Below are 18,598 nucleotides of genomic sequence, written 5' to 3' on the forward strand. Positions count from 1 at the left end.
TTAAAACATTTTTAATGGATTAGAATACGATACTACTTGTTTATGATGATAGCTTGTAATAAATTTTATTATATGGCAGTTTTTTAAAATCGTTTACATTTAAATAAATATTTAAATTAAGAAAATCTTTTTGATGTATAAAAAATTTAATAGCAACGGTAGTGAACTTCATATACTGTTTTACATAAATTTTATAATGAATATAAATTGTTATATAATTGGAACTACTGAAAAAAAGATCATAGAGTTGCAGTGTTTTTCATATTTAAATACAGCCAAGTGCATTAAAAATAACGAAATAAAACTCCGTAAATCAACAAAACTAGTTACATGAGAGTATCAAGAACTATGTTTAAAAAATCAATTTAGAAAAAAATGAACAAAAAAAAAGAATGATAAGGTAAAAAAGTTTGACATGACACGCTGCAAATGTCATAAAGAGCTGAAGGATATAATTTTTTATTTAAAAAAAATAAAATAACAGATATAAATGAGTGTTCTCAAACAGATTTTCTTTACATAACATAATTGGACATTTCGTTTACCATTGAAAAAAAATTAAAAGAAAGAGAAATAAATTTCTTTACGAAGTCATCTTTTTTACTTTTGAAAAATGAAATAAGTTTTATTTCTGTTAATTAAAATCATACAATACTAAATGAAAAATTTTTACTTTGTAAATATAATAAAAGACCACATAAACAAGTGAAAATAGCAACGATTCTCTTCTATCGTGAACAATATACGAAGACAATTGTAGTTGAGAAACTCGGGAAATGCGTATGTACAAGTAGATTTTTTTAAGAGAGAGAAAAAAAAAAAGAGTAGAAGCAGAGTTTCGCTGCCGCACACTTTGGATATCGGGTAAAACTTTCGCATTTAACTTTTCCGTCCTGCTGGGGAAACGACCAACAAAGCTCATCACCGGAAAGTTTTCCGAAACAAGGAGAAACAGTGCGGAGAGAAAAAGAGATAGAGAAAATTCGCAACGCCCGCCAACTCTTTTACTATCTCACTCTTTAACTTTTTTCCCTCCACTCTATCACAACCAACTCTCCCACCTGCCCTTCCACAACCTCCAGTCTATCTGAAAGCGCGCACACTTTACCAAGCTCGAAAATCACACAAACACATTTGATATCCATGAACTTGCACTCTCAAACTCTCACCCACTCCCTCTTTACCAACTACTCCCTTACTACAAGCTCCATGACCTTTTTTCAAATGTCATTTTCATTCTCTTGGCATTTCTCAATAAAATCTATCTACGATAGAATAAATGTTTCCTTTGCTTCACAAGAAAATACTCCATTTACCATGTGGTAGAAAAAATAACCAATGCAATGAGGGTGAATATTATAGAGAAAATCAGTACTTGTAATAACTTTGAATTAGTCTCTGCATTTTTATCTGTTGATGATTTGTTTGTAATGAAAATATAAAATGCATTTAACTATTATAGTTTCTACTTTTACCAAAGGTCAGTAATTTGTTATAGTATTTTAAAATGTATTTCTTCTTTTTTCATTACTTTAATTAATAATAGAGTTAGATTATTAAATTGTTCAAATCTTCTAAAGTGATGTCTTTGAACATTGAAAAAAATTACACATTTATTTTAAAAAAAGGTTTAATGATAAATTATATTATAACAATTTCATTATAATTAAATAATTTAATCTAAATGGTTATCAACGACTGTTGAAACTCTTGAATTATTAAATCTTCAACATATTTCAAAATGCTTCCTAGAAGGCTGACTATATTTTTCTCTATCTACTTCACTTTGTCATTTACAAGCTGTAGGTCAGCCTTACTTCGAGATAGAAAATTCGAATTATTAATATATTAGCTACAATATATTTTAAAAATTAATTTCTATTTTTATTTTGATAACAAAAGATTTCAAGATTTTTTGTTTTACTAATTGGGACACTTATCCTACTGATGCTCAGTTAGTTACTGATATCGATTTTTAATAATAAAAAATAACAGTTTTAACTTCCCACCATTTTAAAGGGAATTTAAATCGCGAATCAAACTATTATCCTTTTCTTTCAATTATAAATTTCAATTATTACAATATTTTATTAATAATCCGTACTGAAATTAAATTACAAAAATTTGTTGATAAAAAAATTGTTTAACAGTGTAGTTTATATTTTTCCTCGTACATTCTCCTACCTACCAAGAGGATCACTATCAACATGACCTTCCCCGGATGTGTCTGCAGATAGCTTATTCCCTAGTATCTACTTAACGACAAAGATACACCGATAGATGCGTTCAAAAAATAAACCTTTCATTGCTAAACAGTAATTATTTTTTTCATACATTAATCACATATTTTTGTTGATGATATTTCAATGTATGTAAATATTTGTTATTTTACTGAATATAAATACAGTCGTCAACAACCCTGGAGTGAATAAATTTATCATATAACTCTAGACTTAGAATGAGCTTAGGTACAAATTTAATTTCGATTTACTTAATATAATTTTGGTAAGCTTTTTTACGAAATAATTTGACAATTTTTATGATCAAGATCAATTTTTTTATGATTTTTGTTTCAACTATATTAAAATTACAAATTACTAAATAATAAAACGTTTTTTTATTTAATAAAAAAATCGAGTAATTTCAATATTTTAGTCCACTGTTTTCACCATTTGAACCAATACTAATTTTCGATAACACTCAGTTTTTTTATTATTAATTTAACAACTGTTTTTTCAATTTTCGTAAAAAAAAAAATATAAATGCATTTGTGATGAATATTTTATTAAAAAAGCAAGTTTAGTAATGTTATCCCTGTAAAAATGAATCATTAATAATAATATTAACCAAAACTCTTCTATAAAATGAACATCAAATTTTTTTTTGTGCTTTTCGAAACAATGGAAAACAAATTAATCAATATACAGAAATTTAATGTGTACACGGAAAAAAAAATTGCATAGAATTACTCTGAAATTCAGAGCAATCTATCCTGTACGATGGTAAAATTTGTCCCATAAGAGAGGAACTTTTACAAACTAAAAGAAAAAATTTAACTATTTTACAGGACAATTGGTACTCAATTCTTTTCGAAAATTACCTTTATTTCAAAGTTCCTAGATCTTTTTTTTTTGACACAGCCTACAGCATGCGAATTATCTTAATGACAAAAAATTCTTTTTTATTTTAATTAAAGAACAAGTTAACTTATCAAATAAATCAACCTAAAATTTATACTATTTGTATACAAGTTAGTTTTTGAATTATTTTTTGATTCGTATCAAATAATACAATTTCTGTGCTTTACTATTGTAGTATTATCAGTAGTAAAATCGACGCAAGTCTTTGAAAGTTCAGAAACTTTTATGTACAAAAAACTATTCAGCACGAGATAATTTAGCATGAAAATACTGGTATTTTTAGAAAATTTTCGTAATCAGTACAAGTTAAAAGTTATGAAGAATTTTTTGTTATTTTTTTGATAATCAATTATTTTTAAAGAATATTAAAAATGTGTATTTGAAATTTTTACTGAAGCTACATTCAAATACTAATAGATGGTTGAACGATACTTTGTAATCATATTACTTTTTTGTAACTATGTTTCAACAATATTATTCATTCCACTGAAAAATAAATCATTCCAGTTACATTTTTGTCGATCGAATAAATTTTTAAAATTCCACTATCATCGAGTTTTTTTCATGATATTTTATTTCTAACAATCGCTGAGTTGCTGAATTATATTAAGATAACCTGGAATAAAGAATTTATATTCTCAAGATTGTTTCCTAAAATTTTTATGAATAAATTTTAATTAGAAAAAGACATTTTTCTTTCAATAATTTTTTATATTATCAGTTGTTAGAAATATTCATGTTGTATTAATACTTTTTTTAAATCTGTTGAAAAGTAGTCAAATCTCAACAAAGACAATTAATGAAACAATTGTAAATGTTAAACTAGAAAGAACTTGAAAAAAATGAAAACTCAAAAAAAAAAAAGAAATCTTTTAAAATGAATTCCTTCTATTTAATTTTAATTTTCTTATCCTTCTTATACTGCTGGCACTGTACCAGTCTCGACAATTAATTCGCTCTCACCCCACGCATACTACCAACCCCAAGAATATCTATTGAATATTCAATTTGAAAAAATAACAAAGTCATTCAGACAATTATAAAACTTTTAGAATTTATAACTCGTCAAATGTCTTTCGAATTCAAGTTTTGATTCATTTTAAAGACTATACGAATGACGTGAAAAGACAAAGGGCGAGTAAGGATAGCCGAATACCTTGACTACATATTTCAGTCATCTGGCAAACTTTTGTAAGTTTAATGCCCAGGCGCTCGAGTAATTTAACAGGACGAAATTAACTTTTCAGTTTTACCAAAGTTCTCCTGCCACTTAACCGCGCTTCGTCGTCACCCCCAACCCCCTTTGTCTCGACCTTATTACTCTACACTCCCAATATCCACCCCACCCACCTTTCCTCTCCCCTTCTCTCTCTTCTTCTTCTTCTTCGGCGAAGACTCATGGAAAACTTTTTAAGCGTTTCACCGCGCGAAGACTTTCCCTTCGCGTCTCTCTTCCTTTCTTAGAAAATAATTCCACCCTTAAGACCTGGAGTTTACGAGGCAAACTTAGTCGCGCTCGCTTTTCTCGATAATACTAGATAGCTGAAAAGACATTACCTGCGGGGAGAGGGGAAAGAGGTGAATGAGAGAGAAAAACAATATTTCCAAGTTCGAAAGATGTGTTCGAGATATCGCAACTTGAAATGATAATGGAAAAAAGACTCACGATTTTGGCCACGATTCTTTCCTTTCGTCCGAATAAAAAGTCTTTTCTAAAAATAAAAAAGAAACTCTAAAGAAAATTTCAACTTTCGGTCAAGCGATAAAATGAAACGATCGAGCTATCTAGGAAATGTCTTCCGTTGAAAATCTAAAATCATTTATTTTTTTTCCCCTATCAAAATAATATAAAGATAACAAACAACAAAGTAATAAAAAAAGAATACCGATAATTTATAGTAAATTAATAGAGATTTAAATTAATCAATTGACTCCTCTTTCTCTCTTTCCATCCTCTTCTATACTATTCTCCAACCTCCCTCTCTACCAAAACCACTTCGAACACCAACACGAACTCCAGTCGAACGGACTTCCGATAGAGTTTTACCAATAGTTTCGTCGTAGTTTAGTTCAGCTATTATACCACACGATTGGATTCTCGACAGCACCTCCAATGGTTAACTAACCCCTGAAAACACTTGACTTTGCAACACTAATTTCCGTCTCAACAAAAAATCTTCATAAACACTATTTAAATCCTCTTTTATCGTTACTATTAAAACCCTAATTTTCATTTTAAAAAATTCAAAACATTCTCTAAAAAAACTCAAAAGAAAACAAAAAAGTTCTTCAAAGCTTTTAAAAAGCTTGTGATAACAACCTGACGATAATCAGAAACAATGTGGCATAAAATGACTCTGATGATAAATAGAATAAACAACTTAATTAACTCCTTCTCTTGTATTTCAAATTTATCTTTAATAAACAAAAAAATAATAACTAATTATATTAACGGATATAAAATATTTAAAATACATAAAATTATACAAGTACTTGTTTATCAAGTAGAAGAATCTCCAATTACTTCAAATAGATCAGCTGACCGTCACGTTTTTGTTGTTCAAATTTCATCCGCGTGACGGCTGACTATTTGCACGCTTTTACTACTTCACAGCAGATAGTTATCTCAAACTCACTGTCATTGTTGCTCGTATATCCTTGTTCATGAATAAGCACATATCCTTTATTTCTTATATCAATAAACACACTATTTATAATCAACAATTCACATCACATAAATTTTAATCAAAAATTATGATTTAATTCTTTTAACACCAAACTATCATCATAATTGAATTAATAACCAACTTCACTGAATAAAAATACAAATACATAATTAGGGAAAAAATAAAATAGTCAGTTGAGTTATATTGCATCAACACGCGGTTAGTATGTCAATGTGATTTAAACATGACAGATAGTTTAGGGGATGAATTTTGAACGAATGATCACGCAAATGTCGATCTTTTAACAATTGACGTCAATTTTCCGAGTGGAGGTACAACAAAAAATATCAAGGAGCGTGATAAACTCGTTGGTAGCATGTACGAGATGTGGCAGAAAGGCACGCGCGTCGTTTCATCCCTTCTCTTGATTTTCGTAGTCCCCTTGATCCCTCTTCCAACCCCTTCTCATTGGTATCTTTGTTTGCCGCGCGCTCAGTAAACTCGAGAAAAGTTTACGCGATGCCGGGAGGGCGGTGCGAAGCTTCCACGATCCATTGGGGATGAAGTTGAGGGGGATGGTTGGGTATAAGAGGGGGACTTGAGGGGTTACCTCAAGGGAATAAATAAAAAAGTTTCAAGTCACTCGCGGCCGAGACGAATAGCCGAGCGCATGATCCAACATGGCAACACGCATAGAAGTTTAACGAGAACCGCGCGGATTTCCAAAAACTTTTCCTTTACACATCCTCTCACCTACACCAGCTGCCAACTCCACGCGAAACTTGTACGACAGTTAAATTATACGATGTTATCCGTGTTTAAAGCTTGTTTCCAAACTGTAAACTTTTAGATCCTCATGTTCACTAAATTCACGCACTTGAAGAATCATTCGTTACCTCTTTAACACTTTCTTCAATCCAAACTTTCATCAAAGTCTTGAGAATCATTTAAATTCAATTCATTTACATGACCTTATATTCTAATAAATATTTTGATTGATTTTCTTAATTCACAATTATATGCATATCGGAGAAACATCTTGAAGCACTTAAGCAAACAAACTTGAAAAGCACTTGCACCGTTATGATTGTAGTAGATCATGAGTCGCGTGCCTCGGAAGCGCGCGCGCACATCAACCTCAAATATCAACTACCTCCCTTCCTTGCGCATTTTCTCTCTCTCTTTCTCTTTCATCCCCCTTAACCCATACTCGACTACGACACGGACATATTATAATGCATTCTCTCGTAGAGCAAAGCGAGAGCCGGTTCGACCGGCAGCCTGAGAAGCCGCGTGCCGGCTGCTGCTAACACTGAGCACAAGAGAGAGAAACCCTTGTAGAAGTCAGCTAAGGGAAATCAATATCTCACTCGGGCCAAAGCGAAAGACTTCTGTTAGATAAAACGGTTTTGGAGAAGTCTTTAAACTAACTTGCTCTATTAATATTTATCCTACTATTATTTGAGCCTTTTAAATCAATTGCTAAACATCTATTTTTATTACTAATAAATAAATAAACCAATACTCCACTTTATTGTCAATGATAAATCAGCAGACGTTAGTGCATTTGTTAGCGTAAAATGAGCCAATTGATTGAGACATTTAAATATCGCGGGGTCCAGTTCCACCGCGCTACCTCACACTTGAAATTTCCATCAGTTTCTATCTCTTTCGTTCGATCGGAACCGACCACGCGGCAAACGTAGTCTAGTCGCTCCAACCATGACGGCCGCTGAGCGGGAACTGGCAACCAAGTGCGCGTTCTCTACCATTCTCTCCTTTATATACTCCTATCTCCGTCTCTCATTTCTCCCTCTCTTAAACTCCCAATGAAACTTTCCCCGGAATCCCAACACCCTCGAGACGCTTACGGGAGAGGGGAGTTAAACTACCCCTACTCTGGTACTTTTATCAACTTTTCATTCTTCTTTTCTAGTTTGAGTGGAAACAAAGTTGAAGAAGTTGTAAAAAATGCAAGTGGCTATTTCATTTTTTTTTCTATCGCCTAATGATGAATCTACATGTGTATAATATAAGTTTTTTGTGGTACATTTATTCATCTAAAGTAGTAAGAAATGATGAGTAAAGTGAACGACACGCGAATGACAAGAGCGAATGCGCGACGAAACATTGGAACGCCTGCGTCAATCTGCGATTTATTGCCCTGGCAACGGCCAACGCCAAGTGTTCTATCTCCTGTCGCTTTATCTCTTTATCTACTCATACAATTGCAATCTCCTTACCCTCTTCAAACATACTACATACTCCATTGTCCAAGCAACGGCTACATGAATGTAACAAGTGGATTTTGTTATACTTTAGAATCAATCTTTTTTACCCATTTCATTTCATTATTTTCCATTTATCATTCTTTCTGCATCATATATAATCATTTTACATATCTACCATAAGCTTTGATATATGTTTTTTCCATCAGTTTTATTAAACTCGAGAACAAAATGCGAACAAAGTCATGTTTAATGATAATGCAGTAGTCTATTTCAATCAGCCGAGTTGGATAAAGTAGAGGGGATAAAAGCTCATAATAAGGGGAATAGAATAACCGACTTTTAATCTGTGTGTGAAGCTGGTCGATTTGGAAAATGCGGCAGGCAGTTGAGTCCATGACCTACGGCCATTTTCGAGTATGTACCAACTAGATAATCGATTACCGTAACTATGAATTTAACATCCCCCTTACTCTAGACAAATACAAGAATGGGTTTCGCTGATAAAATCAATTACAACACAGATTTCGGTAAATAAAAAAAAAATAAATAAAAAAACTTATGAACGTAATGAGATAAAAAGAAAAGAAAAAAGATAAATAAAATAATATTAAAGAAAGTAAGAAAAGTCTTTTAAAGTTTGTCTACAGAACAAAATAAGTAAAGTTGTAGCAAGTAAATCTACCCTCACCCTTGAAGGTAAGAAAAGTCTGTAAACTTTTACTCGTCATAATAACTTGAGAGTCTCTAAATGGCACGTATATCCGTAATAAATTGTTCTCTCACAAACTTTCTAGAAAGGCAAACTCTACAAATACAGTTCTCTGTCCCGTACACGAAGAAGGGAGTCACCTCCACCCACCTCCCGCTGTAATCTTTTCTCTCTCTTTCTCCATCTCGAACGCGTATACTGTGCCATACGAGTCTTAAAGATTCCTTTCATTGCGCTCTCCTACGGAATCCGATCGATGCTTCTCTCTCACTTACACTCATGTGAACTCAACAATAACTACCGCGTTCCAACCCCTGCGCTAAAGGGAGATGCTAGCGGCAGTCGTGTCGTGTCATGCGACGCCACAACCTCTCCGAAATTTTGTCTCTCTTGCTTTATACAACCTCTCAGTCTTAGCCGACCTCGTTCTGTGCTTCACCAGGGGAAAGACAACCCCTTCTCCATCTACCCCAACTATTCCTACTTCCTTGGCCCGCACCCTCCAGAGATTTTTCTTCGGAAAACTTGTAAAGCTGTCTCTATCGCTCTGTACCCGTTGCTATGAAAACCTACCTCATCCTCTTTTATACCTCCCTTCGCCCTCTCTTTTCCTTCATCGCCCTCTTTAGTTCTCATACAGTTTCTACTCCCTACTCTTTCATTATCCCGATCTCCACGACTCTCTCCTCTTTCTCACTCAATCTTGCTTCCTCTCCTTGTTCCTCTTTCGCGAACGGGACACTTCTACAACTACTACCACTATTACAAACTTTCACGTAAAATTTAATTGGTCTTTGCTCGTACTCATAATCCCAACGTACACCTGTGTTAACTAACTTCTTTCTTTTTTAGAGGTTTTCTATTGCCTTTCTAGCTATTTTTGATTTGTTCAAAAAAAAAAATATCTTAATATGTATATACTCACGTCAAAAATATCTGTGGAATATTTTTTATTAAAATTCATTTATATTAATGAATTTTAGTTTACATTAAAAATATTCATTAATTATTCACAAAAGAGTGCTTGTAAAACTAATTATTAATTTAAAACAAATGATTTAAAATGAGTGAAAAATTATAAAATGAAGAAACAATAATTAATCATTTGCAGAAATAGTTATCATGAAATATTGAAATTATTTGAAAATATTCTATGCATTGCTATTTTATATTTTAATTTAAAAAAATGATTTTTACTGCCAGAAGAAATATGAATGATTACATTATTTAAATAAATTAAAAAAATCTTGATAACACTTTAAAATACATCGACATCTTTTGTCAAGAAACTTTTGCAAGCTTTATGAAGCTTTCTATTAAAGTTTTATTAGAAAGATAACTTGAAAATAATTCAATATTTTTTCCGTTAATACTAATTGTCTATTAAAACAAATGAATAACTCAAAACTTTTTTATTCATTTTTCGAAATTTTTTATTCATGATTTAAATAATTTGAATAAAAATAAATGATTGTATAAATTAATTCATTGATTGTAAAGACAAATAAAATCAATGTCTTCCTGACTTTTCAAGCACCATCATTAATGAGTTGTAAAGTAAATAAAAATTCATTAAACATTTGAATAAAAAAATAAAATCTAATACATGGATGATTCACTTCGCAACCTTGTAAAAGCTCCCAACTAATTACTGGATTCCCTCATTCCCTAGAAAGTTCAGCTATTCCTCGCGTCCCACTTCATCCCCCTTCGTTGATTTGGAAAAGTTTCGCATGCGTCGAAAAGTTTTCTCGTTCGCAATCATCGCATTTTCGATAATGAGTAATTCCATGCCTACTGCAGTCACTTTAAACTTTCTCATTCCTTTTGTCCAAACAGTTCTCTCGTCTATTATCGATTATCGATTTGAAATATAGGAAGGAAGTCAGAAATCTAGCCACCAAGTGGGACGACGACTAGCAGAAAAGTCAAAGCGATAATAAGTTACATTGCAAGCAAAGTAGACGACACAGAAGGGGGTGAATCCAGCACAGATGAGTATAAACATGAAGAGGCAGAGCAGAGTCAGCGGGAATTACCCTCCCAAGGGGTGCAGGCGTTCCCTGGGAACATCGTAACGCCCCAACGACCACCACAGCAGCACCATCCACATCTCACCGATTTATCGCACTACCTCCTCGTCCTCCACAACACCAGTACCAACTTCCTATCCCCCGTAAAGCTACTTCATGACACTTTATATAACCGTCAATTTACGTCTGGGAAATCCGGCTTTCCAAACAATCTCAAACACTTTTCTACTCTTTTTTCTATCGACATTTTGTTACCACAACTCTTACCAATAATCTTTTTATGCTTTTATTCAAATGCAATATTTTTATACTCTTTGGAAACAAATAATTTTCACAGATAAAAAATACACTTTCTTCAGAGTATTATACTTTTTACCAGTTGTTATTGATGTAAAATACGTTCTTCCTCTGATTTAATGAGTTTCAATCAATGATAAAAGATTATCATGAATTTCTGTCATATAAAATAATGTCAGTCAAACGTTTTTTCAACTATAAACGTTTATTTTAATAACTTAAAAAAATTATGTTTTAATAAATGTTTTAGATTAAGAGCAGAAATCATTTATGAAAGTATTATTGTTGATCGACTTTAAGATTGATCACTTTTTAATTAGATAAACAATAATTAGAAATACCAGAAACTCGAATTGATCAATAAATCAAGAACTAATTGGTGAAAATACTTATTTGATAAAATATAAAATTAATGTTGTTTATTTACAATGGAATATATTAGTATGAATGTAATTATATAAAGAGAATTGAAATAATGGTAGACAAAAAATTATGAGCTCTCCCTGCAATACTACTGATTAACACTATTAATTAATTAGCAACAGTTTAGACTTGACAACTGATTTTTATAGTAATATTTTTAGATAATCATAAACAATTTTTTAAAATGCTACCCTTTGTTGAATTATGAAACATATTATTCAGTACAACAATATTTGTCATATAATAGCTTTTTTTCAATATAGATTTTTTTTTATTACAGGACCTAGCGAGTTTGAATTATTTATTTTCATATTTCCTTAATAAAAGTGCCAAAGTTTTTAATGTGATCATTTAAATATATTTACTTGAAAAAAATTTAATTTAAAAAAAATAGTATGGTACCCAATTTTATTCATATAAATACGTAAATAAATTTTATCTAAAAACATGATTACTCTATTTTTTTACTACACACCAATTCCATTTCATAGATATCAAAAAGAAAAAATAATAATCAACGTTGAAAATAAAAATTTTAAACTCACATTTCGACCTCTAATACTTTTAAAAAATAAAAAAAAAAATTATATCATTTTTACAGAATAGTATTTCTATTTTTTTTAAATTTATTATTTCGAAAAAATAATTTCATACTCTATTCAATGAAAAATTTAAATTATATTGTATTTATTCAATTTTTTATCTATTAAAAAAAACTAATTACAACATCTTGTAAAAATATTAACTATTTTCAAATATATCAAGAATATAATTTTTTATCATCGATTATCAATACTCTCGATTGAATGAACACATTACAAAATATTCTTTTGTTACTTTATCGTATTTATCTTGTCTCATAATAGAATAATTTTATTTAAAAAAAATTCCATTTTTTCATGGTTTTGGCAATAAATGAAATTTTTAAAACAATAAATCGGTATTCTGAAAGTATTAATCAATTATAACCAATTATTCATTATTAAAAAAACATTTTTAACTTTAATCATTGTTTTTCATTTAATTAATATAATGAATGAAAATTCTTTCTACTGTAAAACTCACCAACAAAGTGAAAAGTTACTACTATTAAAGTTGTTTAGAACACGTTAGCACCTACACGAATCTGGATAGACTAACTAAAGCTTGAATGACCACAAAGCACATAACAGTCGTTTAGTTGACTATAAAGATTGTCGACATACACCTACGCATTCAGCAAGCCCTTGACCATTGAAGTATTTTTTACAAAAGACCTAGATGAACTTCCTTATTATTTCTTTTATTTTTCCTAGTTGTTTATTATTCTTTTAAACTTGATTTACAATTCCTTCAATCAATGATCGAAAACTTTTTATCTTTTTTAAGGTATAAAAATAGTTTTAGAAGAATATCTATCATAAAAGAAATTTTATTTTAACTTATTTAAAATGGAAGAAAAGTGATTCTTATTTTTGTCAATAATCTTCATTTTTGTAATGTTCAATAAATAATAAATAATTTTAAAAAGCAAACTTTAAAAGAAGGTCTTTTTATTATGCTATCAAAAATTGAAACATTAGGATCAACTTAAGAGTTTTCATGATCTCTAGAAAAATCAATTACTTAATCGTCACATTAAATCGATAAGTGATTCTTGCTACCAAATACAGAACTAGCTTCCAATGAAAAAGAAACTATAAACAACTTTTTATTTTAATTTCAACACTTTTCAAATTCATGTTAATGCTACTATATCCAAGCAACTATAAAACTCCAATTACTCAGCATTGTAATTTTTCAATCATAAAAAAAATCGAATAATTCTTAAAATAAAACAATACCTAAATATAAAACATTTATATAGAACAAACGACAGATATACATAAGTGCTTAAGCGTTATTATTATCATAATTTTGAGTGATTTTATGGGGTTAATATACGTGGGCCAATAGTTGATGGTTAGTGTTATAGACATGACTGCGAATCGTTAAATGATTCACAAGGTATACGTGTTATAAATGTGAGTGGAGGGTGAAGATACCTTTTCTCCAATCGCCACGTAGTCAAAGTTAGTTGAGTATACTTGCTTTACTTCTTCATCGACTTATCTACTATTCTACTGCCAACTACCAATACTTACTCATTGACTTAAAAACACTATTCAAGTAAAAACTTTCTCAATTATAAACATACACTTACCAAGATACTTGATGCTTTCTAGAACTATATGTAACTATCAAATGAGTATAAATAAATATTATTTTACAAAAACTATTTATAGAAGAGTTGCAAAAAAAAAATGACCACAAATGATAATGTAAATCTGCAAAGAAATCAATTATTTACTCACCCTCTCTTCAACTTGTTTGATATGACCTCGTAATTGTCTTCTGATTTGCATCATTGTCTATAAAGTGGTAACCAACCAAACGAATTTACCGCTGAAATAAAAAAAAAAACTATAAAGTTTAAGTTTTTAAGTGACAAATAGTAAAATAAAAATTATGTATCAAAATTGACGAATTAGCATAACAAACATGTTAATCTTATTTAATGATTTCAAATTTTCATGATAATTTGGATCATATTTACAATATATTTGGCTTGAATTTATCGAATATTTTAAAGCCACAATGAATATATCGATGTTGACACATTCAATAATGAATAGGTTTATGCTTTAAATGGTAAACAATTCGAGAGGATAAAATTAATTCAAACTTGATAGAAATCTAAATTAAATTTAATTAATCGAATTAAATACACAGAAAATTACTATTAAGTTTTTAGAAAACATTGTAACATTTATAAAAATTATATAAGTCTACCAAGAATACAAAGTATTTCAAACTAATTAAATTAACCACAAGTTGAAAGCTTGATTTATTTCATGCGAACAAATACCTTTAGATTATAAGAATTGCTACTGATTATCATCTCCATTTACGCTTGATATAATACTCTATATTGATGTTGTATACTATTTCGACTGAATAGTTTTGGATGATGTAAAATTTCATATGGTAAATTCTTGGAAATGCAATATTACCATTTTGATGTCAAAAATATCGTCACTATTATTTTAAACACTAGAACATCACTAACTACACATTAACTTGAATTAAGAAATCACTATCTGAACATCAGAAACTTTTTAAACTCTCAACTTTACATAAATATACGTCTGCGCATTCGTTCAACACATGATTTCAAAGACTTTCCCACCAAAATTTTTTCCTAACTTTTGCAACAAGTGAACAATGTCACTTAGCAAAAACACATGTAATACAATGACTGAAGTTAACTAAAAATGGATCAATTAATTTTTCGGAACAATAATCACAATTTTGGCATCGTTAATAACATTTAAATTATTAAATATATACCGGCAAACGACACGACACATATCGAACTTCCACAAGCAAAGAACTGAGGGGGAAAGAGTGATGGCCTGCGCATGTCAAACAAAAGACTGTCTATGCGCATGCGTACTCCAAAGTTACGCACAGACATTTACATCGATGTTTTCCACGAATTACATATATAAATTAAGGATATAAATATTTCACAATTTGTAAAATCATAGACATTTAGACCTGAAAATTAGAAATTTATAAGCTTTTCCAGGATAAAATTTATTATGATCGTCTTGGATAAAAAAATAGTAGTTCAATCATCGCTACTCTGTTACGTATTTATTTTAAAAAATGATTTTTAGTTTTAAAAATATTTTTTTAAATAATATAGCTATATTTTAAAAATTCTTATTTTGAAATTCCGAGTAAAAATTAAAATAATATTTTATTCGAAAAAATTGGAATTGTCTGTAACTGTTTTTCTTTTTTATTTAAAAAAATATCGATAAGCAATCACTCGAAATCTACTTTACCGGTTTAATTCGAAAAGATTCTTGAAAATGTTTAAACAGTCAATGTGCATTTGTAAATTGAAATATTGTCTATGAAATTGATCATTTTGTACGTTTTTTTGATAATTTATTTATAAACTAAATACGAAAGAATTTTTTAAATGTGTATTAAAATATATTGAGTGATAAAGTTATGTGTAAAACAGAATATTTACAGTTTTTATAGGTTATTATTATGGTTGATTAATTACTGACTTAATATTTCTGTACAAACTTTAATGTTAAAGAAAAGAAATTAATCATTACAGTGATTAATTACCAAAAATTATTATTTAGTTTAAAGAAAATTGATAAAATAAATTTAAAAATTATTATCAATTGTAGAGAAGGTGATAATTAAATTAGATAGATTCAATGATTCATAGATACATTCAGAAATCAAAATTCAAAAAACATCTCATAAAAATTCTATTCAATTTCTTCTTCAGGAGTTATTAAAAATGGATAAATATCAAGCAATAAGATCCTTCATCTCAGCAGCATCCGAGTATTCTAGACATCCTAGTGAAACAACTACTTCAGTTCTTCAAAGGAATCTCATTGTAAGTCGTTTTCATAATTACATCAAGTGATACGTGAAAGTGGAAAGATAAATATAATAAATGGTTTTCATATACATTTTTAGGCTATTAATTCATCTACAGATCTAAGTATTTTTGACCCTGGAAGCACCATATCGTCCGAATTTTATATGTATCTGTATAACTTAGCGAATTCACATGAATTACGAAGCTCCTTAATTTGGAGTATTTTAGATGTTCTTCAGCATGCTTGTAAGAATGCTGCAGCTCGACAAGCTTTTATTCATACTTATAAGTTTTCACAAATTCTATCAAAATTATTGGAGACAAATTTAATTCCTGACAAACGAATGAGAATCCTGAAACTGCTTCAAGAATTGACTCATGGAGTTAGAATTCATTGGCAAGAAGCTCATCTTCCTCATTTAATGTCAACTCTAACACAATGGATCATGCAATCAAAAGAAGAAGAGATCGTTTCTTTGTCACTTGGCGTTTTAATCAATCTTTGTTATCGAAATTTACCGGCTGTTTATACTTTAATGCGAACAATTGACCCAAAAGCGCTTCACCGAACCCTTCTAAAACTCCAATGTAATAATTCAAACATTAAAGTTCAATGTTGTAAGCTCTTAATGATAATGGAACATACTCACAAAGACATTCCTGATAAAGTAATTTTAGAATTTATTATGGTAACTTTTCAGAGTATTTTAACGGCTTTAAAATCAAAAGATTCTTCTTTATTGCGACAGATTGTTGAATTTTTTGAAGATATGAAACAAAATGAACATTCAAGATTAGCTCTTACCTCTTATCAAAATTACCACAATGATGTTAAAAATATTCTCGAGAGATTAAATGTTTCTCTCGATCCATTATGTGTCGCGTTAGTTTTGGAATTTATATTGTCTCTTATTAAACTGAAACTACCATCATTGGTTTCACTTTACAGCCAATTTATTAAAATATCTATGGAATGGATATCTTGCAATAACAATAACGATCAAGTGATTATAAAGGCTTTAGCATTGATAAAAACAATTGTTGTGGAATCTCGACGTAGTAAAGGCTTTGGAGATTTGATCTCAGATTTAAATCTAAAAGCTTTAATGGTCGTTGTTGAAAATGAAAATGACACGAATGAATTAAGCGATGAGGGAAGTATTGAAACTAACTCTAAACTAACAGAACTGATTCAATTACTCTCGGAAATGAGTAAAGTTCCTAATCTTCGAGCTCAAGTTACTGAAGCATTCAACGAACAGACTATGCGGAGACTACTAAGACCACTTTGTGAACAAAAAGACTTGACTCCTGCTAATAACTGGCCTGGTTTCTTACTCCACAATCCGTCCATTTCATTTTATATTTATGCATTGATATTAGCTGCCGATTTATCAAGTGAAAATTCAAACTGGCTTTCATTATATTCAGAATTGATTCAAAAGAAGCAAATTCAAATGATTATTGCCGTAACTATTTTCACTGGTGAATATGAAATCAAACAAAAATGCCTTCAACTTATGACTTCGGTTGGATTTCCACAAGAATGCGTCGCTGCAGTTTCTAAGTGTCTTTGTGAACTGGAACCCATTGTGCTTATCCAAAGTAAACCTGAAACACTTACAAACTTTGTAAATAAGCGAAATAGTTTTTTAAATTCTGATATGACACCTTCGATATCTGTAACCCAACAAGAACAATTAGATGCTACTATATCTAATATTAATGAGCTTATAACAGAAAAAAAAATTAGTGATATTAATGTTACATCGATTATGGAACTTTACAATTATAAATTATCTATTATGGAAAATGCTGAAAAAATTAATCATTCTAATCTTGAAGCTGCTGATCGTTTTGCAACAAATCTTCAACAAAGACTTGATCAAATGATTGCTGAATCTAATAGACTCCATCAATTATTGTTTCATTTTCAGTATGATTTACAAAATCTTCAAGCGGATAAAATGAAAGTTAGTACAAGGCTTCAAGAAGTAGAAAAAGAAACAAAGAGACTTCATTCAGATCAAAAACAAGAGATTCAAGGCTTGAAAAAAATAGTAGAAGAAAAATCAACTAGTTTAGAAAAGGTAAAAAAAGATTACACTGATGCTATAAATACGAATGAAGAATTAAAAAAGAAAAATGAAGAATATGAAAGTAAAAATTCTAGTATGGAAAATCAAATTCAAGAAATGACGCAAAAAATCAATGACTTCAACAAACTAATAACAAAACTACAAGACAAATTATCTAGAAGAGAACAAACAATTGAAGTAAAAGAAAAAGAAATAGAAACATATAGTGAATCAATAGCAGCCTTAAAACAAGAAAATGAACAGTTAATGAGGCAGTGTCGAGGATATGAACAAGAAATAGCTGAAAAAGAAGAGAATAATACAAAAATGATCGAAGAGATTAAAGAATTGAGTAGAATGCGAGATATGATATATCAAATAACAGCCAAGAAAAAAGATACTCAAAATGAAACGACGTAATAATATTAATTAATAAAAACTTTGATGTAATTGCCATGTATCTAAACTAATTAATGACAATAAATATTCTTGGAACCATCTATTTTAATAATAATTGTAATTACTATGATAATAGAAATAATAATAAAATTATAATGTATAAAATTTTTTTCATAGAAAATAC

At 29.9% G+C, this 18,598-nt stretch overlaps 2 protein-coding genes across 4 annotated transcripts in view; one reads left to right on the plus strand and one right to left on the minus strand.

Moving 5' to 3' along the window:
* Positions 1 to 14,810, minus strand: part of LOC118072829 (nuclear receptor corepressor 2) — a 248,198-nt gene extending 233,388 nt beyond the window's left edge. The window contains exons 1-2 of the mRNA XM_035092958.1: positions 14,387 to 14,810; positions 13,833 to 13,923 (exon numbers count right to left, since the gene is read on the minus strand). The gene's annotated coding sequence lies outside the window, so the exon portion shown is untranslated. The remainder of the gene's footprint in view (positions 1 to 13,832; positions 13,924 to 14,386) is intronic.
* A 600-nt stretch (positions 14,811 to 15,410) lies between these two features.
* LOC118073007 (uncharacterized) lies at positions 15,411 to 18,523 on the plus strand. 3 transcript variants are annotated; one of them, XM_035093278.1, is made up of 3 exons: positions 15,411 to 15,459; positions 15,839 to 15,952; positions 16,036 to 18,523. In XM_035093278.1, the coding sequence occupies exons 2-3, from the start codon at positions 15,851 to 15,853 to the stop codon at positions 18,433 to 18,435; spliced, it is 2,502 nt and encodes an 833-aa protein (XP_034949169.1). In that variant the 5' UTR covers positions 15,411 to 15,459; positions 15,839 to 15,850; the 3' UTR covers positions 18,436 to 18,523. The 3 variants fall into 3 exon arrangements, with proteins under 3 accessions (XP_034949169.1, XP_034949168.1, XP_034949167.1); XM_035093277.1 differs by lacking the exon at positions 15,411 to 15,459 and adding an exon at positions 15,481 to 15,576; XM_035093276.1 differs by lacking the exon at positions 15,411 to 15,459 and adding an exon at positions 15,595 to 15,739.
* Positions 18,524 to 18,598: the final 75 nt, after the last annotated feature.

Source organism: Chelonus insularis, unplaced genomic scaffold (assembly GCF_013357705.1).
Source record: "Chelonus insularis isolate UGA/USDA-ARS -01 unplaced genomic scaffold, ASM1335770v1 contig_94_pilon, whole genome shotgun sequence".
NCBI lineage: Eukaryota > Metazoa > Arthropoda > Insecta > Hymenoptera > Braconidae > Chelonus > Chelonus insularis.